Raw genomic sequence first — 18,339 nt, 5'->3', positions numbered from 1 at the left:
AGATTTTGTTTGTTTCTTTTGGCATTTTAGTATCTATTACATTTATAGAATGACATAGGTACAAACTACAAACATGAGAACGTATTTTTTTAGAAACGCAACGTCTTTACGTCTTTATAATTTCTATAGAGTATTCTAAAAGTTAGCGAATTCTAGTTTTGTTTTCAATACTACTTTTTAGAAGTTGGCTTCAAAAGCTTTTCTAAACTTTAACCTTTCTAAAAGTTTAATTTCAAAAGTAGAAGTGTGATGAAAAGATTTAGACAAACCCTTCATTACTAAAGTTGTGGTAATTTTTAAGATAACAAAATGTCTAAAGGAAGGCTTATTTTTCTAAAATAACAAACCATCTTCTTCTAAGCCCGTGATTCAATTATTTTTCTAGAGTATTGCATCCGTGGTTGACTTAAATCCTCAACCATGAGTCATGACATTGTCCCTCGTGAATCGTTTATTAATCCCTCTACAATGATATAGCCCAAATAAAAAACGTATGGTCGTATGATTGATACCGACATTAAATTTTTATATAAAAAAAACTTTACAAAGAGAAGGTGAGGCCAGAGGAGAAACTAATCCCGGCCATATTTGAGCCTTGCAAGAATCTACAATCAGGTAGTGGGACCAACTCCCACTTATCCTTATTCTTGTCATAATCCAACCAAATTATATTCCATAAACCCTCATGATTCGTCATTAGAGCCATTCTAATCACCCCTAATCTCCTCTCTAAGCAACCCATCATCACACCACAAGGCTTGTTGCTGATCACTTCACTCGGTGCTCTTGACACTAACTCCCACTTCTCACCGTTTGAGCTTATTTCCCAAACCTCTAAACTCTTCATCGTTTTATTCATCTTCGAATTATCTACTCTGTCTAATCTAATCACCACTTTGTATTCATCTCCATGTATATGCAACAGTTGACTCTCTAGATCGTTTCTGCTGAACCCAACACTCGACGGGCATTGTCCGATCGCGCTTTGGTTTAAACTTGGCCGCAAAACCCTCGGAAAGCGGTTTATCATCGAACCGTCGTCAACGCTCATCACCGTACTCTCGTGTGGTCGATTCGATAAGCTTAAGAATAACACATTACTGTTTTTCTCAAAAGCCAAATTATTTGTAACCTCTACTTCTATAGTATGCCACGTGGCCGTGTAAGAATGATAAGTAAACAGAACCGGTCGGTTATTCACCATCTCAGAGAACATAAACCGGAAATGACTTGGACTTGATGGGTCAGGCACAAGCTTCATACCGGATCGCCTCCAAGACGATGTTCCACGTGGACCTAACGGACATGAGCTGATTCTCGTAACGATCTTACCAACGAAATCAACGGCTATGATTCCACTATGAGTATTGGAGGCAAATAGAAGGAAGTTACCGCTGGCCGTTAGTAAATATAAATCTTCGCCCGGGTGGATCTCCCCGGCGAGTATTTCAGCCACGGGAATCTTGAACCACCGTACGGATCGGTCAGAGAACCCGTGAAGCACACCGTTGTCGCGGCGCCAACGCCTCGTGTAGACGAAGATCCACGTGTCTCTCTGTGATCCGTCGTTGAGCTGTCGAATGAAACTACGGTCAGAGATTGTTGTCAAAACATACTTGTTGAGTAGTTTCATTCGGATGATCTCGGGTATACAAAGATGATATAAAATGTTTTGTATGAGTTCAGAGGGAAGAAGGCAAAAGCCTATGTTGGTGTTTGTGTCTTTGTTACATCTTTGGCTTTTCTCCATTTCTTATTATATTTTTTTGAGGGGTGGTGTTTTGAGTTGATAGGATCAACTTCAATGTTGTTGGTTATATATAGAGAAGAGTGATCTAACTAGGCATAAACTTTGTGGTGGGAATATAAAATATTTTAAGTTCACTTGTTAGGTCAAAGCCAAATTCACTACGAATTGATGAAATTGTATATACCATTTTTAACTTTTTTTTTGTTTTACTTGAGCTTAAAGGAACCATCGAAACCACATACATTAAAGTTGCTAGGGGCATGAGTCATGACATACTAAAATCATCTCCATCCAAACTAAAACAAAAAAAAAACAGCATTAGATTATATGACTGACCCAAACCAAATATTTTTTTGTCCTTCTTTATAATAAGTGTCACGCTTATATTATTTACTTTTGAGTACTTATACACAAGACTGAAATTTACACTTTCCATGAATAAAGTGACCTAATTACACTCTTTCAATAATCATAATTGTCAAACCACTGAAAGAAAAATATTCTTATCCACGTCGAATTGACAATACGGCTCACTAAGAAAACAAGGAGAAACGTGGAATTCCACTAGAGCATCACCACAGGAAGAACGTTTTTGCTTATGCTGTTTAGTGTTTACAGTTACTGGTTTGCTATAAGCTGGACGAATCATGCATTAAAATGATATAATCAATAATGAATTTTGAATATTACTATAGTGAAGTTTATATGAGAAGACAAACATATAGAGTATCTTAAATGGGGTTGTTTTAAGATCGTCATGTATAATGATGATTTGAGTGTTGGTTGGCTAAACTTGGCTTTACAAGCAAACGATAGGTCAATGGATGTTCACATCTTTATCAAAATTAAAGCTTTCGGCTTACGAGTAATGGACGGTGGAGATGATGGTGGTCGCGTCAACCTTAATAGTTTAACTGTTTTATTTTCTTCTCATTTTTAAAACATTTTAACTATGTAGCCAAGTATATTTATTTTACTAAAGAATAAAAGCAAACATTAAAAAATGAAATGTCATTTTCGAACAACTTAATAATATTTTGCTTGTGTTGGCAAACTTTATAATATTTTTGTATTAAAAGGAAAACTGTTAAAAAATAGTATTTACAGAAAAGCCAGTGTATAAGTATAGTGTGATTGTTTTGTTGAACTATCCAGTGAACTTGGTGACTGGTTAGTTTAAGTAGGACGTGAAAACATAATTATTTTGTCGATGTTCGTATGATAATGATACAATCTGAATGAAATGCATACATATTTGCTAAAACAAATGCAAAAATGTACCAAATCAGGGTAGCTCGGCTCGGGGGAAAAAAACTTGGAAAGTCACACAGAGATAAGACAAAACTACACTTCAGACAGAGCAGATCATACATGCGGGTGACCGTGTTACGCATACACGTTTCCCAGTCCTTCATCAGCACCTGCCACGCCATCTCTAGCTGCTGCATTAACAAGCGACTGCGGAAAAAAAATAGAGACTTGTTTCAGTTAGGCCTAATCCTTATGCAATGACGACAATCACGAGTTTAGAAAGTAACCTGGAGTTCCTGTTCACAGTCTTTAAGGTTATCTGTGCACTCTCTAACCCTTGAAAATGACTTATGTAGCTACCACAAATAAAGACCATATGTCAACAAAAATTCCGTAACACAACTAGCTTCGAAGACAAGACCTATGCTTACCTTTGCCAATTCTTTTCGGCGTTGTGAAACCAGTTTCTTTTCATTGATCAACAAATCTTCTAACCTCTGTCTTAACCATTTCAAATGAGAACAAATCGATAGTCAAAAAGTTCGGGTTTGTAAGATATAGAAGAAACATACCTTAGAATTTTTTTGTAACTCTGAGATCACTATCTCTTTTTCTTCCAATCTCTCCTCCACCACCAGCACCTTATAATTGAAACTAGCCCATTAATTCTTCCGATCGCTTAATAATTATGTAAAATTGGTTCACCAACAGCCTGTAAGGGCAGATATACGACCTCATACCTCATCTTGAAGTGCCTCACGTATCTTAATCAGCGAATCCAGTTCTCCTTTCACCTGTATAAAAGATGCAAGTTGTCACATGAACTATGCAACAATACATGGCTGACAAATATGATTTTTACCTGAAAACTTTGATCTCCACTTGAATTAGAGAACTGATCTCTTCCACACCCACCATCAAGCATGGTACTGGTAATTGAATAAAAACAAAAAAATGATTAAGAAATCTAAACAAAACCAAAGCAAGCCAAAACATTTGTCAAACGGTAACATGTACAAAGCCAACAAGAGTTAGTGATTTCTTCAAACCTTCTGCATTTGTGTTTATCAAAGACAATTTATCATACTTAACCACAACAGCATCCCAGTAGCATCCCAGTATTGACTCATTCAAACCAGCAGACCAATTTTACAGGAAAAAGAATCTCATAGTACAAATAAACAGGTGGAGTACTCCTATATCTATCTAAAAGCTAACGGCCAATGTGAAGTCTACAACTACACGAACTTTAACAAAAAGTTTACCTATCATCTCTCTTTGTTTCTTGGCTCCTACCTTCATGAGTACTTGTCCCATTGATTTTGATTCCCCTACCATTATCCCCAAAAGAGCGATCCCCACGCCAATCTCCTCCATCACCTTCAAAAACTCTTTCCTTGTAACCATTTCTATCAAGCACATCATGATCATTTCTCCTCTCAAAATCAAGTGAACGCTCGTAAGCTCTTTCCTTCTCTATGTAGTGTTGATCTTTCCTTCTGTCCTGAGACCTATCCCGTTCTCGGGACCTATCACTATACCGATCCCTGTCATAATTTCCATCACTTCTCCTATCAGGGCTTCTATCCCATCCACCGTGTGGTCGTACCCGCGCTGGACCTGGATTCATTCTTCCACCTCTTGTCGTCACCTCATTCACACGCACTGCACGCCCACCAATATTCTGATTACGAGCTCAGTACCGTCAACAATATAAAATACTCCCAAAACATCATTATAGAAAGGGAAAAAACAAAACTAGTTTTGTTTCTTTTTTGGTTTTACAACAAAGAACAAGAACCATACTTTTCCATCCATGTCGTCGATAGCATCATGAACCGATCGACGATTTGAAAATGTAACAAAGCCATAGCATTTCCCTCTTACACTCCGGTCATTCACAATCTGAATTCCCAAAACAGTACATATATGTCAAAAGTACACTCTGACCAGCTCACATGTACATATCAATTCATATCTACTATCTCTTAACACCATCACAATAACATTGAAATCTCAAATACGAGAACCAATTGTTTATCGTGTAAAGTAATGAATCATCCTAATTAAGAAACCTAAATTTAGTTAGGATATTGGAGGCAACAACAGAAAGAGAAGTTTTTTTTTTTTACCTTAACGGTGAGCACAGAGCCGTAAATGGAGAAGACACGGCGGACAGCTTCCTCGGTGATGTCGTAAGGGAGGCCGCCGACGTAGACGGAGTTACCATCGTCCATCGTCATAGCTTCTTTATCGACTTTGGTCGGATTCCACACGGAAGCATAGAAGTCAAACTGTCCTTTTCGGAGTTACATATGGGCCTGCCATTAGGCCCACTAACCAAACCCGGAGGAAAAAAAACAATTTTTTTCGTAATTAAAGTTTCCTTTTTCGTAATTCCCATTTCAATTTAACACTTTCCCCCAAATTAGAATCTCAAACTTCTCCGGTGCGACGCAATGGAGGCAGCATCCACCTCCTCCGCCGGCGGCAACACCCACGCCGTCGTGATAAATGCTCTAAATAACCGGGGCTGGTGCTTCAGAGACGTAAATTACCTGAAATATCTGGTCACTGATATCTACTCTTTGATTGGCGGCGGTAATCAAACAGGCGCGGTGGTGGACTCAGTGGAGGCGGAGCTGCTTAATATGGATATTAGATTAATCGGAGGCAAGTCCCTCCCTGATCCAACCGAGTTACGTAGGTGTTCTCATATCCAAGGCCCCAAAGTTCTACAGGTACATCTCATTCATTGCAAAACAAACAGCTAAAAGACGACAGTAACAAGAATTAGAAGCGTAAAATTTATATCAACGTTGTTGGTTTTGGCTGATACATTGAGATTTCAAGTGGTTCTCAGGCTTTGTTTGTATGTAAAACGTTTGAGTATTCCTAGTTTTTACTTTGGTACTTCCTAGTTTCTCTGTATTGTGTTAATTTGGTTTTATTTGCTTTGTGAGCATATAGATAAGTTCTGTTCGGGATGTTACAAAAAGTAGCGCTGAGGAATTCCTGGGAAGTTCAACTGGTAAACGGGTTCTCAAATTCTCTCTGACTGATGGGAAGACTGAGATATCCGCACTTGAGTACTCTCATATACCATCGATTAACTATGATGTGACTCCTGGTACTAAGGTATTACATCTCAATCTAATTAATTGACTGATTCATGTTGTGTCGTCCGTGCATTATGATCGAATATGCATCAGGAGGGTGTCTTATAGAAACATAATACCTTTTGCATTGTTGGCAGGTCCGTTTAGACAATAAGGCTGTGGTACGTGACGGTCTAGTATGTTTGACTCCAAAAGAGGTGACTTTATTGGGCGGTAATGTGCCATCACTCACTGAAGAATGGCAGATGAATAAAAAATATGCTAGTTTGGCTCATTCATCTGGAAGGAAATCTCAGGAAAGCAAAGCTGGTGATGGTCCTCCTCCATTTGAGGAGTTGAAGATTCAAAAAGGTTCCCATCACCGTGGTAAGTAGGGTCGTCTTATTTTGCTCATTTTCATTCAATTTTCTTCCCGTAGTTTATTGCGTGTTTCTTTTATTTTAAAATGGTTGGCCAATCTTTCTTAACAAATAGAATATCTACCAATTTTAGAATTGTTAGTGTGCATAAAATTGTAAAAGATGTCTTGTCTATGCATTGACCGCTGCAAGGATATTCTACCCAAATGCACTTTAGCATAGACATATTAGTATTTTGACCGGAGCTTCAGAATCCCAACGTATCCGTTTATATAACCTATGAGGATTCATGTAGATGTCTGATCTATGTTTTTTTCTCGGCTTGGTATCCAATTTTGGCCCTGTTGGGTCTCCATTGTTTAAATACTTGAACTTGAGTGACTGCATTTTTATTGTGTGGTAAATTGGTGGTCTCTTGAATTACTCTTCGTTTGTGTTGGCTTACACCAAGTATCGTGATGGAAGTTTGAACAATGCATCAGAAAAAATAATTTGTCAGCATATGTCTGATGATTGACAGATTACAACAAGACGACATCAAGGAACATCGTACCTACTGCTACGGAAAGCAACGTAAAACACGCCGGTGGAGAAAAAGGTGAAAGTAGTGAAGTTGGTGGGAACAAAAAAGGTACAGATACGAATTTACAAAGAAATCCTGCAGATTCTGATCCAAAATCTGTCAAAGTTGAAAATCAGGAAAAGCCAAGCAGTTCAGATACAAGACCTAAACAAGGTGTGCCATCTAATTTTTCTCATAGCATATCAGAATTTGATGCGATAATTATTTTGGCATTTTTATTGGGCAATTGCATTGAAACTTTAGATGAGATAACTATCATTCGTCCCAAATAAGGCCAAGTAAATATCTTGCTCGTTAGTGCCATAACATCTCCGTTGTTGCAGTGGTGGAAGCTATTCCTTTACAGAACCAAGCGGCTGCGCAGATACTTCGTGAGAAAATGAAAAATTCTAGTTCAAATGGACGGCAATACGAAGGAAGAAGAGGTAGAGGTAGAGGTAGAGGTAGAGGGAGGGGGAGAGAAGAAGAAGACTCTGCAGTGCTTACACTGGATGAGTGGGAAAAGAAGAATACTGGCAGGGGAGTTCTTGCAACAGCTGACCATCCTAGCAATACTACAAGCGATGAAGATCTTGCATGGCAGCTTCAGAATCAGTTTGATCTAGAAGACTCTTATGTGAGTCACAACAATCTCGATTATCCCTATGATTCATCATCTATGTGCTTAATTGGCTATTTGATTTATTATCCAGACCATTATTTCGATTAGTACTTCATTTTTGTCTTTCAATGACTTAGTACATACCTGTTGGGACCATACAAACAGAAATTGTTACGATGAGAGAACTGTGATTGTAATTTGCTGTGCAGGGACAGGAGATGCATGGAACTGGGGCAGCGGATATCAGAATGAATATGTTTGATTACGGAAGACCAGACGATAACTTTGGCCATGGAAGGGGAAGAGGAAGAGGAAGAGGAAGAGGGCGAGGACATAGGCGGGGAAGAGGACGTGTGTAGATTGTATAATGACATCATCCAGGCTTGTGGTAATTAAACCAAACTTCTTCAACTACATCTGTATTTTTTATGTATAAGTTAGAGTAAACATGTATTGAGAGCATTTATAGATTCTTCGGCACTTATGTATGCTTTGGTCCTCACAGGTATTGCAGCTCTGAATCTGTCTGTAGATGGTGATTTTGAGTGTTTCAGATATCCGTGAGAAGTACTAATTCACCATAGCTTCATCAGCAACTCATTGGGAGTGAGACACTCTTTGAATGAAGTTTACATTACAACAAAGTTCCTACTGAAACACCCTTTGTGTACACAGGTTTGTGGTTTTCGACCGTTACACACTCGCAAGTGCTAATATGTTGTTTCTTCATTTCTATAGTGAATTGCATTGACTGATGCTCGAGGGAAATACAAATATTATTCTCGCCTCCGGAAGACGAACAATGATCCTCTAGAGCCTAATCCCAACCTAAGTTTCTCATCGACGTATGTGATCCGGAGCTTCACTTCGCTTTCAAACCCGTACTTAAATTCCAGAGACCCTACCTTGATTTCGGGAGGCTCAAATATCACCTGAACCCACTCACTGTCCAACGCTGTCAGCTTCCCTATGAATAAGATCAGACAAAAGGTTGAAAGATTAAACACGGTAAAAGATAAAAACTGGGTTTGAGCAAATGCGTATATGGGTTTTTTTTTTCTCTTCAATTGTTACCTGTCAAGGAGACATCTCCGTCAAGAAAACCAAAAGCAGTGATGGAAACTTTATTCCTGACGATATCAGGAGAATCAATGCCTTGTATCATCTCTTTCGTTTTGAAGAAGAGGCGGCCTATCACACTTCTGTAGCCTCCACCGGGAGAGGTTGGTCTAGAACAGTACACCACGTCCCAATCTGCACCACAATTCGAGAATTCACATTTATGAATCATCAAGGAAGAAGAAGCAAATCGCAGCTATGTTGTTAATAATTTACCTCCGAAAATGAGAGGGTTTTTAACAGGCTCCTTGACACAGTACTTTTGAAGCTCTCCTGCCACTTGTGCAACCTCCTTGTGTTGTTCAGGGCTCAGTGTCACACCTCCATCGCTATTCGCAACCTGTTCACCACTCCCCATAATTATCAAAATCTCTTCTGTATATCGTTCTCAAATCAAATAAAGATACGCGTATATTTTCGGGAATACAGACCTTAGAGAGGAGTGTAGAAATGAGATCATCGGGTCCAGTACGAAGCTCAACGTTGGGAGCTGAAACGGAACTAACGACGAGTCCCAATCTTTTGCTCCTGCTCCGTGAATCGGCCTTGTAAGGGATAGAATATTGGAGAGGGAGGTTCGAACGCTTCGAGGAATTGAGGATCTGAGCCCGTGGTTCGGAGAAAGAAGACGCGATTGTAAGGGAAGAAGCAGCCGCAGCCATTATTGCTCTACAGAGTACAGAGAAAGAGAGAGAGACGCTCAGATAGAAAGAAAGGTGAGAGAGAGGGAATACGGATATTGTGATTTAAGTGGTGCCACGTCATAATAGAAATCGATACTGGTCCCAATCTCTCATCGCCGATTGGATTCTCCGCGTCCACGTAGGAAAAATATGTTCTCCCGCGTTATCTCGTCTGTTACAAAATCTATATCGGGTCAGCCCATTTAAGGCCCATTATAAAATATCAGGTCCAAGCCTGCGTAAACATCTTACCAACAACACTTAAAATACATGAATCAGATCAGTGATGACGTTGTTTGGGTCAAACTGCTCTGTACTCTCTCTCTCTCTCTCTCTCGACGCTCAACAACTGAAATCTTCAAGCTTCTCCGATAGTACTTGTAAAAATGGAAACGTCGCCGCAGCTCAGGCTTATAATCGCCGTATTCATTTCTTCACTCATCGCTTTCCGATCGTACAAACGGAAGTCGCTCGATCTCTCCGGTGGAATTGCTGGATTCCTTGTTATGACCATCCATTTCACCGCCGGTTACAGGTTTCTTTCGACTCCCGATTTTGATTTATTCGGTTATTGACATTCGATTGTTTCGTTATTGAGAAAGTGTTTTCTATTGGTTCTGATCGGATGAATCTGTTGAATCTATATATATAAAAAAGGTACGGAGCTCTGCTGCTTGTATTCTTTCTTACTTCCTCGAAGCTTACCAAGGTTGGCGAAGATAAAAAACGACGCGTTGATATTGAGTTTAAGGAAGGTGGACAAAGGAACTGGTACTTTTTTTGTTCGCTCTGCAAATCTACTATATCCACTGGAGTGTTTATACGATGATCTGTTTTCTAATAAAATTTCCTGATAGAGTTTGGTGTATTGACTTATGTGAGATTGAGCTCTTTGGATTTCTATGTGTATGAGGTTAGGGATTAAAATAAATTATTTAGATGTGGGATTAGATTAGCATACCATTGAGAACCACATGCACTGGACTGTTTCTAAACAAAGATATTTCCTCTTCCTTGGTTGATGTTGATATTTAGAACTTCACTGGAGAGAATGTTTCTTTATGGTTAGCCTCTTATATATATTTTCCATTGACATATTAGCAAATGATTTCACTTGTAGAAGTTGTTATTTATTTGACCAATAAAAGTTGCTTTGACAGGGGATTACTCAAATATCTTGTTTCAGGTTACAAGTGTTATGCAATAGTGGGATTGCATCAGTTCTAGTTGTAATTGCATGTACTTTAACGGGTTGGCAGGACAAGTGTTTGGACTCCAAGCAGTCGATAACTGTAACAGCTCTTATTGGTGGGATCATTGGTCATTACGCTTGCTGTAGTGGAGACACTTGGTCCTCGGAGCTTGGGGTTCTAAGTGATGCCCAGCCTCGACTAATCACAACGTTTAAGGTTTTTCTTGTTCCTTTTTTCTTGCCAGTCGGTAATTAATTTTCCATGTTTAGCTAAAACGTTTGGTCTCATTCTCAGCCGGTAAAGAAGGGCACAAATGGTGGAGTTACAAAGACAGGACTCTTAGCTGCCTTGGCAGCCGGCACCACTGTTGGATTAACATTCATTATCTTCGGATTCTTTACCGCAAAATGCACAAGCGATGTGGCTCTAAAGCAACTCTTAGTCGTTCCACTCGCTGCATTAGCTGGATTATGTGGGAGTCTTATTGATTCTGTACTAGGAGCAACCATCCAATTCAGTGGCTTCTGCTCTGTTCGGAACAAGGTACATTTCAAAAAAAGAACATGTAAAATATGTGGGATCGAGGGAGAAAGAGTAGTTGACTGAATTGTGTGTCGTGCAGATTGTAGGGAAACCGGGGCCGACCGTAAAGAAGATATCAGGAGTGGACATTCTTGACAACAATGGTGTGAACTTTGTCTCCATACTCTTGACATCCTTTCTGACTTCCATTGCTTCTATGTACATTTTCTGAATGCTAAAGTGACCAACCTTGTTTTCTGGACCAGACTGTTTTCACTTTTCCACAATTTACAAGCCAAAACTTAATATACACTTTTATATTATATCTTAAATGCTAAATTTGTTGTATGCTGGGTGAGTTCTGTTAGTTTCTTAGAACAGTCTTCTTTCAGTATGTATGCATTAATCACAGCTACAATTGTAATTTAACTTTAATTTAATTTCTTAGAACAGAGTCTTTTAAATTAAATTTCATATTTTTTTCTCTTTTTATATGGGTTTGTCTTTTTGTGTGTGTGTGTGTTTGTGGTTGGGGCCCTGTGGGGGCTTATGGCAAAATGATGTTTTATGGGATGTTTTAGTGTTTGACGGTTTTAATTCCAAATAAAGGAATCGCGTATATCCGTATAACAACTGTTCCGTTTAGCTGCACACGACTACATACATTTAGCCCTAGTAAGTGAAGCGGCAAATTCAGAAAAGTGAAAAAAAAAAAATGTGGTTGCGAAATTGAAACGACGAGAGGGAAAATAAGCCCCCGCTACACTTAGCACGCATCGGGCGGGGTGATAAAAAAAGGTTTTGATTTGGAGGAAGACGAACGGAGACTGCAATGGCGACGACGGCGATGAAAAAACCTAAAATTGAGCAAGGGGAAGAAGTTGAAGTAGTAGCAAAGTCGTTCTCAACTCAAATCCCAGATGATAGAGAAGCTCTATTAGAGTTCATGGACCAGCGTGCCAAGTCAATCCAAAGCCTTAAAGACCAGATTTCAATCCTCGACAGAAAGGTCTCTTCTTTCTTCTGCTTTATGTGGTCCAATTCGGCTTATTGTAGAGTGTGCATCAGTTTTAATGATTTGGGTTTTTTTTTTGCATCTGTTTTAGGGATTTTGATTGGTTTATAGCTCCTAGTATCTTCCCTTTTTGATTTCCTGTTATTGTTTCAATTGGAGCTCAGTTTTCAACATAATTATTGAGCTATTCCTCATTTGCGTCCTGGTACATAATATGCAAATGTCATTTCTTGCTCAAAACTTTGAAGGGGCAATGGTAGGATCAATTTACAAGCGAGAGTCCCTACTGTTTGGTTTTGTTCTTATGATTTCTGATGTATCTGCAGCTTGCTGAAGAGAGAAAACTGATGGCGGATGCCGAGGCAAAATTTCTACAAATTGATCGTGTTGAAGATGGTACTTTATCTAAGTCAAAATCAAAAGGGCCTGGTAAAAATGGAAGTTTACTTGGTATAGCAGAGTTCTGGACCGAGGGAAATAAGGCCAAGACTGCCAATGAAACCTCCTCTACTCCACATTCACGTAGTGAGATGGAATCTTTGAAAGTGCCAGCCATTATCTTACCGCCTTCTTTTAAACGAAGAGCTTCTGCACCCGTTAGAGCAGAAGTAAATGAGACCACCCAAGCTCAACCCATGGCTACAAGGGATCCTAACATTCTAATGGAAGACACAAGTTGCCCTGAGGCCAGGAGACCTCGTAGTATTCCTGATGAAGTAGTAAGGGATACCCAAGTTCGAGATAATGGAGCTCAACCCATGGCTACAAGGGATTATGATGTCCCCAAAGAAGATAAAAGTGCGCCTGAGGCCAAGAGATCTCGTAGTATTTCTAATGAAGTGGTAAGGGAATCCGAAGGTCGAGATAACTTAGCTCAACCCATGGCTTCAAGGGATGTCCCAAAGGAAGCCAAAAGTGGTCTTGAGGCCAAGAAATCTCCTAGTATTCCTAATGAAGTGGTATGTGAAACTCAAGATCGAGAGAACCAAACTCGAGCTCAAGCTCGAGATAACCAGACTAATAAGGACTTTGCAAAGCCAAGGATCAGAGTTTCTTCTAACATTTCTCCACAAGGACAGCAGGAAAAATCTGGTAAAAGCCATTCTTTTGATTGATTTGCCACATCTTACCTTCTCATTGCGTCTGAATCTATTACTACTTTTTGTGTGTTTTAGAGTTTCGAGGACATGATGAGTTGATAGCGCTTATAAGTAGGAGCTCTTTGCGTCCCACAATTGAAGGTCGCACTGTAGGAATGCTACCAAGTTGCCACACGAAAAGAATGAGAAGTCTTGCTCTTTCTCCTTCAAGCCGTGAGCTATTTGCTACAAGGTGCTTTTTACATTATTTTTTTTTGGTTCTTTTCCAAAAGTGAATAAAAGACGCTACCTAATTTATTCTTTACTAAGGAAATGATATAATATACATAAGAGGGAACCAAGACACTAGACAAAGTTAGCTAATCTAATATACTCTTGAGTCTTGACTCCTGTGCTTAATCTTTTTTCTTTCCCCCCTCTTGCTTTTGGTTTTTGGTTATTCTTCAGTGCATTGGATGGGGCGGTTCATTTCTGGAAGCTTCAGTCTGATAGGTAAACTCTGCCGTAAATATGCCTGATTAGCTTATGATATTTCTCGCTGATTTCTTAGGGGTAGTCAATTAATTGATATCTATGTCGACTGATTTTAGTAGGCGGGTTATCGGATTGTAACTTCAAATCCGTACAGATTTCCTTGATTTTCAAATGTGTTAAGTTTATCTATATTCAATTCCAACTGATATCATCTTCATCCATCCATAAAGTCGGCGAATTTACTTTCGCTTATATTTGCCAACAAACCGCAACATGTTGTTGTACAAGATCTTAAGAGAATAGAGTTTGTACAATGTTCTCTTTACTGGGAAGTTTTGTTTCTCAGAAACCCCCAATCTTTTTAGCTCTTATTCTAATCTATACTAATCCATTAATGGTTTCACAATTGAGCAGGTCCACAGCTACTTTGTTTAAGACGGTTAATCGGGTTGCAGTAGATCAAAAGAAATGGGCAGAAGATATAGCTTGGCATCCACACAAGAGTGCACTTTTCTCCGTGTATACTGCAGATGACGGTCACCCTCAGATATCAGCCATATATCTGAATGAAGCTAGAGGGGTAAAAAATCTATGAAAGCTGTTATAGAAACCCCCAATCTTTGAAAGCTGTTATACACTAGCGTTGTACCATAAAATTTGTCATTGCACACTCATGAGTGGAATGTGTGACTTGTAGAAAGTTAACTAGGTCTTCTTAACCTATTAGATAAAAGAAATCAATTTAGCTGGAATAATTGGGTATTTGGTTCAACCGTGGATTTATCTATTTATTTTAAGATATAATTTGATGGTCATACTATTTTTTTTGTATATCTGTTCATCTGCAGAGTTGTGAGTCAAAATTTCTGGAGGACAGGCCTCATAGCAAAGGTCTTCTCAACAGAATCATGTTTACGCCTTGGGATGATCCTTGTTTCATAACAGGTGGGAGTGACCATGCAGTAGTGTTATGGCGGGATCGATGCGAAAATAATGCGTGGAAGCCGACGCTTCTGCATAGGGACTTGCACTCGTCGGCTGTGATGGGAGTTGCTGGAATGAGCCATAACAATCTCGTCTTGTCGTGTGGAGATGATAGGAGATTTGTTGGGTTTGATGCCCGAGAAGAAAAAGTCACATTTAAACATAGACTAGACAACAGATGCACAAATATACTGCCAAACCCGAGAGATGTTAACCTTGTCATGGTTCACACAAGGTAGAACAGACTCTTGATTTTATATATACCCCAAGAAAGCAACGGCCTCATAATTTGTTCCTTTGCTTGTGTCGTTGTTTGCAGGCAGCTAGACCGGCAACTGCGGTTGTATGATGTAAGATTGCCTCAGACAGAACTATTTTCTTTTGGGTGGAAGCAAGAAAGCAGTGAATTGCAGTCGGCTCTAATTAACCAGTCTTGGTCTCCGGATGGTTTACACATCTCATCTGGTTCCGCAGATCCTGTGATCCACATCTTTGATATCCGCTACAATGCACCAAGCCCGTCTCTCTCGATGAAAGCTCATAAGAAAAGAGTGTTCAAAGCCGAGTGGCACTCTTCTCATCCGCTGCTTGTCTCCATCTCATCAGATTTATCAATTGGGATTCACAAGCTATGGTGAAAACTGTTAGAGCCATCACCTGAATATTTGAAGGCCAGTCACTTATGAATGACAGATTTTGTCTTGCAAGTTGTCGAGTGGCAAGTAAGACTCGAGCACAGCACGCACACTGGATACAAAACCTGTCTCGGGACTTGCATAGGTCAGTCCAGGGTCTGAAGGCTCTACTGCTTAATTTTTTTTGGTTTACTGTGGGGAAACTAGCAGAAAATGTAGCTTTTAACACCAGCACTCTTGTCGCATTTTTAATGGGATTACACAGCATTACATTAGGCAAACTCGTTGGAGCCAAACATTATACCCTTCAGATTTCTGACAGATTGACTGTATAATCTAAAACCTGAAGAGATTCCTCGTTTCCCTAATCCTCAACCATAATTAGCATGACACAGGGTACACAATAACACAACATCCTTTATCGATTGTAGTCCCAAAATTGTATTTCACTGATCGATAAACTTGATTTCAAACCACTTTTGTAACAAAGATTAGCGATTGCATATAGATTCCACATCTTATTCTTGGTGTTGGGGATAAAGGATGAATAAAAATGTTCTCCATCTGCTGAGCTGAGACAACTTTTTAAACCGTGATTTTGTATTTCAATTAATCAATTTTATTCAGAACCGGTTTAGGACATTGGTTTATATAAACCAAACTTGAATTGAGAAATCAGAAGTCAGAACCATCATAGTCCTCCTCCGTCCCCGTCCCCGTCCCCGTCCGTCTGCTTTTTCTCAATCGATCTAAGGTGTGGGTGTGCGAAGCTTTTTCTGATTCCGCTTGAGAAATCCAAAATTCGATTCTCCGTTTTTGGTATTTGCATCATTGAACTCGTCAATTGGTTGATTCAGGTTCATCATGGGTTCGCCAGAGGAGATTGATGATGATACATCAGAGATTCCATCCCCGTGGGTGCATCTTCTTCCTCTTCTGTACACTTACTTTCATATGTTTCAATCTGCTCTTTAGTTGTTTAATTCGCATCTCTACAGGCCAAAGAACGTTTACAAGGATCCCGACGGTGGAAGACAACGATTCTTACTGGAACTTGAATTCATTCAATGTCTCGCCAATCCTACTTACATCCACTGTTAGTTTCTCTTCTTCTTTCCCCTTCTATAGATTAGGAGGAATCGTTCTAGGGCTTAGTCTTTGTGTTTTTTAAGTGTTTGCCATTATTCTNCTTATCCTTTGGGTTATGCTGTTTTGTAGACCTGGCACAGAATCAGTATTTTGAAGATGAAGCATTTATTGAATACTTGAACTATCTTCAATATTGGCAGCGACCAGAGTACATCAAGTTCATAATGTGAGTTGGAATATCTTATTGGAATTTCTGGTAGTCTTATGAAGGTTTGGAATATATCGTATTGCTCTGCTTGTTTTATCCCTTTCTTTATGTTCTTGTGTTTATGTCCTGGTACAGGTACCCACATTGCCTATATTTCCTCGAACTTCTTCAAAACCCCAACTTCAGGACTGCTATGGCCCATCCTGCAAACAAGGTAACCGAAATATGATAAGAAATCAGCCAAACTTTCCACACCTGCATGTTAGTAATAGTGAGCAGTGTAAATAGGGAGTGCTTCAAATGTGTAGGGTACTGGTAGGTTTTGGGGAGTTAATTAAGGGTCTTTAATACTAACCATACTTGCGTTCTGCTAGTTTGGTTCTGTGATTCGGTGTTATTTCCATTGATTCATGAGATATATTAAAGTATTTTCATACTCTATGTCCTTGTCAGAATTTTTGGTAGGTATTATATTGTTTAAGAATTCTTCTAAAGTTTTGAACCCTGTCTTCTTTTTAAATCCGGCTTCCAGGAATTGGCACATAGGCAACAGTTTTACTATTGGAAGAACTACAGAAACAACAGGCTGAAGCACATTCTACCTCGGCCTCTTCCAGAGCCTACAGCTCCACCACCACCACCTGCACCTTCAACTTCTTTGCCACCTGCACCATCAGCAACTGCTGCTCTCTCTCCAGCCCTTTCTCCCATGCAGTACAATAATATGCTTTCTAAGAATGACACCAGGAATATGGGTGCTGCTGGTATTGATCGTAGGAAGAGAAAGTATGTGCTCCTTTCTTCTTCCTGATTATTGTTATTATTATGTGCTTGCTAGATGTCTGCAACATTTCATGGAAAGAAGTAACATTCTGATATGTGAGTCATGTATATAATTTCAGGAAGGGTACATAAGCATTTCTTGCCCTGAAGCACACACCATGGTGCCGGATATGCTTTCCTGCGTTTCCTAGAGGGAAGCCTACTTGACTCAGGTTACAAACATGTTGGAAACTCGGAATACTCATTCCGTGTTATAGGCCGTAGCTGAAAGTTGTCATACATGGTGTTCAGTATTTGTTTATGATACACAACCCCCAATCACTATCAGTCTTTGTCTTTGTTTCTCTAGGATAGTTGGATATATTATTGAGCGTGTCGGCTTTTAAGTACATGGTAGTTTTGAGGCTAGAGCCAACAGAAAACTTATTACTCTCACGGTTTAACTTCTGCTGACGTGTATTCTCATAGATCACCACCACATTCATTCGTTAGGGCATCATTAATGGGAAAACTTTTTTTTGTGTTCTTAGATTAAATATATAGTGAAAATAATGTTAGATCAGTTGTTAAGATCATAGGTAAAAAAAATGGGAGAACTAATTATGGTGTTCTTAGAATAAAGATATAGTGAAATAATGTAAGATCAGTAGTTAACATCTTTTGCTAAAAAGCTAGTTATTGGGAGAACATATTTAAGATCTTAAAATTTAATAATATAATATTTTTAAACATATTACATTTATAAAATCTAATAAATTTGGTATATAATATTACAATTAAACTTATTACAATTATATAATATTCTTAAACATATTCCTAAACTTATAAACTATAAAAATTATTTTGTTGGAATTCTTGTTCGTCATCCGTC

The 18,339-nt window shown here is 39.1% G+C and overlaps 7 protein-coding genes across 8 annotated transcripts; 4 read left to right on the top strand and 3 right to left on the bottom strand.

Moving 5' to 3' along the window:
- LOC104736067 lies at positions 488 to 1,786 on the bottom strand. The gene has a single exon (XM_010455986.2). The coding sequence runs from the start codon at positions 1,748 to 1,750 to the stop codon at positions 542 to 544; it is 1,209 nt and encodes a 402-aa protein (XP_010454288.1). The 5' UTR covers positions 1,751 to 1,786; the 3' UTR covers positions 488 to 541.
- Positions 2,867 to 5,290, bottom strand: LOC104736066 (serine/arginine-rich splicing factor 7-like). Of its 2 annotated transcripts, XM_010455985.2 has the most exons (9): positions 5,134 to 5,290; positions 4,808 to 4,906; positions 4,267 to 4,685; positions 3,864 to 3,930; positions 3,742 to 3,795; positions 3,574 to 3,642; positions 3,433 to 3,498; positions 3,289 to 3,357; positions 2,867 to 3,208 (listed from the first exon to the last, which is right to left on the bottom strand). In XM_010455985.2, exons 1-9 carry the CDS (start codon positions 5,242 to 5,244, stop codon positions 3,137 to 3,139), a joined length of 1,026 nt encoding a protein of 341 aa, XP_010454287.1. In that variant the 5' UTR covers positions 5,245 to 5,290; the 3' UTR covers positions 2,867 to 3,136. The 2 variants fall into 2 exon arrangements, with proteins under 2 accessions (XP_010454287.1, XP_019090564.1); XM_019235019.1 differs by lacking the exon at positions 5,134 to 5,290 and having other exon boundaries at positions 4,267 to 4,666.
- Positions 5,384 to 8,333, top strand: LOC104736064 (tudor domain-containing protein 3-like). Its single transcript, XM_010455982.2, has 7 exons — positions 5,384 to 5,742; positions 5,972 to 6,139; positions 6,258 to 6,486; positions 7,000 to 7,215; positions 7,386 to 7,678; positions 7,873 to 8,051; positions 8,169 to 8,333. Exons 1-6 carry the CDS (start codon positions 5,461 to 5,463, stop codon positions 8,020 to 8,022), a joined length of 1,338 nt encoding a protein of 445 aa, XP_010454284.1. The 5' UTR covers positions 5,384 to 5,460; the 3' UTR covers positions 8,023 to 8,051; positions 8,169 to 8,333.
- On the bottom strand, positions 8,249 to 9,519 carry LOC104736065 (probable plastid-lipid-associated protein 8, chloroplastic). The gene is made up of 4 exons (XM_010455983.2): positions 9,214 to 9,519; positions 8,999 to 9,122; positions 8,738 to 8,917; positions 8,249 to 8,630 (listed from the first exon to the last, which is right to left on the bottom strand). The coding sequence occupies exons 1-4, from the start codon at positions 9,442 to 9,444 to the stop codon at positions 8,440 to 8,442; spliced, it is 726 nt and encodes a 241-aa protein (XP_010454285.1). The 5' UTR covers positions 9,445 to 9,519; the 3' UTR covers positions 8,249 to 8,439.
- LOC104736063 (protein PGR) lies at positions 9,625 to 11,632 on the top strand. The gene is made up of 5 exons (XM_010455981.1): positions 9,625 to 10,000; positions 10,123 to 10,236; positions 10,652 to 10,874; positions 10,953 to 11,201; positions 11,281 to 11,632. Exons 1-5 carry the CDS (start codon positions 9,852 to 9,854, stop codon positions 11,410 to 11,412), a joined length of 867 nt encoding a protein of 288 aa, XP_010454283.1. The 5' UTR covers positions 9,625 to 9,851; the 3' UTR covers positions 11,413 to 11,632.
- LOC104736061 lies at positions 11,813 to 15,766 on the top strand. The gene is made up of 7 exons (XM_010455980.2): positions 11,813 to 12,189; positions 12,522 to 13,287; positions 13,371 to 13,527; positions 13,743 to 13,787; positions 14,184 to 14,349; positions 14,618 to 14,988; positions 15,073 to 15,766. Exons 1-7 carry the CDS (start codon positions 12,013 to 12,015, stop codon positions 15,389 to 15,391), a joined length of 2,001 nt encoding a protein of 666 aa, XP_010454282.1. The 5' UTR covers positions 11,813 to 12,012; the 3' UTR covers positions 15,392 to 15,766.
- On the top strand, positions 16,057 to 17,914 carry LOC104736060 (mediator of RNA polymerase II transcription subunit 31-like). The gene is made up of 7 exons (XM_010455979.2): positions 16,057 to 16,144; positions 16,246 to 16,302; positions 16,387 to 16,484; positions 16,607 to 16,703; positions 16,821 to 16,899; positions 17,218 to 17,471; positions 17,588 to 17,914. The coding sequence occupies exons 2-7, from the start codon at positions 16,253 to 16,255 to the stop codon at positions 17,598 to 17,600; spliced, it is 591 nt and encodes a 196-aa protein (XP_010454281.1). The 5' UTR covers positions 16,057 to 16,144; positions 16,246 to 16,252; the 3' UTR covers positions 17,601 to 17,914.

The sequence above is a fragment of the Camelina sativa genome, chromosome 13 (assembly GCF_000633955.1).
Source record: "Camelina sativa cultivar DH55 chromosome 13, Cs, whole genome shotgun sequence".
NCBI lineage: Eukaryota > Viridiplantae > Streptophyta > Magnoliopsida > Brassicales > Brassicaceae > Camelina > Camelina sativa.
Note: the sequence above shows the minus strand (reverse complement) of the source record. Positions and strands in the feature narration are given on the sequence as shown.

Excerpts from the sequence above, each read along its gene's own strand:
- LOC104736065 (XM_010455983.2), bottom strand. The coding sequence starts at position 9,444 with ATGGCTGCGGCTGCTTCTTCCCTTACAATCGCGTCTTCTTTCTCCGAA. Across the intron at positions 9,123-9,213 it reads TTTCTACACTCCTCTCTAAG|GTTGCGAATAGCGATGGAGG; the intron begins GTCTGTATTCCC and ends AGTGGTGAACAG. Across the intron at positions 8,631-8,737 it reads CGGAGATGTCTCCTTGACAG|GGAAGCTGACAGCGTTGGAC; the intron begins GTAACAATTGAA and ends TCTTATTCATAG.
- LOC104736067 (XM_010455986.2), bottom strand. The coding sequence starts at position 1,750 with ATGGAGAAAAGCCAAAGATGTAACAAAGACACAAACACCAACATAGGC.
- LOC104736064 (XM_010455982.2), top strand. The coding sequence starts at position 5,461 with ATGGAGGCAGCATCCACCTCCTCCGCCGGCGGCAACACCCACGCCGTC. Across the intron at positions 6,487-6,999 it reads AAAAGGTTCCCATCACCGTG|ATTACAACAAGACGACATCA; the intron begins GTAAGTAGGGTC and ends GATGATTGACAG. Across the intron at positions 7,679-7,872 it reads TTGATCTAGAAGACTCTTAT|GGACAGGAGATGCATGGAAC; the intron begins GTGAGTCACAAC and ends TTTGCTGTGCAG.
- LOC104736063 (XM_010455981.1), top strand. The coding sequence starts at position 9,852 with ATGGAAACGTCGCCGCAGCTCAGGCTTATAATCGCCGTATTCATTTCT. Across the intron at positions 10,875-10,952 it reads GACTAATCACAACGTTTAAG|CCGGTAAAGAAGGGCACAAA; the intron begins GTTTTTCTTGTT and ends TCTCATTCTCAG. Across the intron at positions 11,202-11,280 it reads TCTGCTCTGTTCGGAACAAG|ATTGTAGGGAAACCGGGGCC; the intron begins GTACATTTCAAA and ends TGTGTCGTGCAG.
- LOC104736066 (XM_010455985.2), bottom strand. The coding sequence starts at position 5,244 with ATGACGATGGACGATGGTAACTCCGTCTACGTCGGCGGCCTCCCTTAC. Across the intron at positions 4,686-4,807 it reads TCGACGACATGGATGGAAAA|AATATTGGTGGGCGTGCAGT; the intron begins GTATGGTTCTTG and ends GCTCGTAATCAG. Across the intron at positions 3,358-3,432 it reads GCCGAAAAGAATTGGCAAAG|CTACATAAGTCATTTTCAAG; the intron begins GTAAGCATAGGT and ends TATTTGTGGTAG.
- LOC104736060 (XM_010455979.2), top strand. The coding sequence starts at position 16,253 with ATGGGTTCGCCAGAGGAGATTGATGATGATACATCAGAGATTCCATCC. Across the intron at positions 16,485-16,606 it reads CAATCCTACTTACATCCACT|ACCTGGCACAGAATCAGTAT; the intron begins GTTAGTTTCTCT and ends GCTGTTTTGTAG. Across the intron at positions 16,704-16,820 it reads GAGTACATCAAGTTCATAAT|GTACCCACATTGCCTATATT; the intron begins GTGAGTTGGAAT and ends GTCCTGGTACAG.
- LOC104736061 (XM_010455980.2), top strand. The coding sequence starts at position 12,013 with ATGGCGACGACGGCGATGAAAAAACCTAAAATTGAGCAAGGGGAAGAA. Across the intron at positions 13,288-13,370 it reads AGGACAGCAGGAAAAATCTG|AGTTTCGAGGACATGATGAG; the intron begins GTAAAAGCCATT and ends TGTGTGTTTTAG. Across the intron at positions 13,788-14,183 it reads TGGAAGCTTCAGTCTGATAG|GTCCACAGCTACTTTGTTTA; the intron begins GTAAACTCTGCC and ends ACAATTGAGCAG.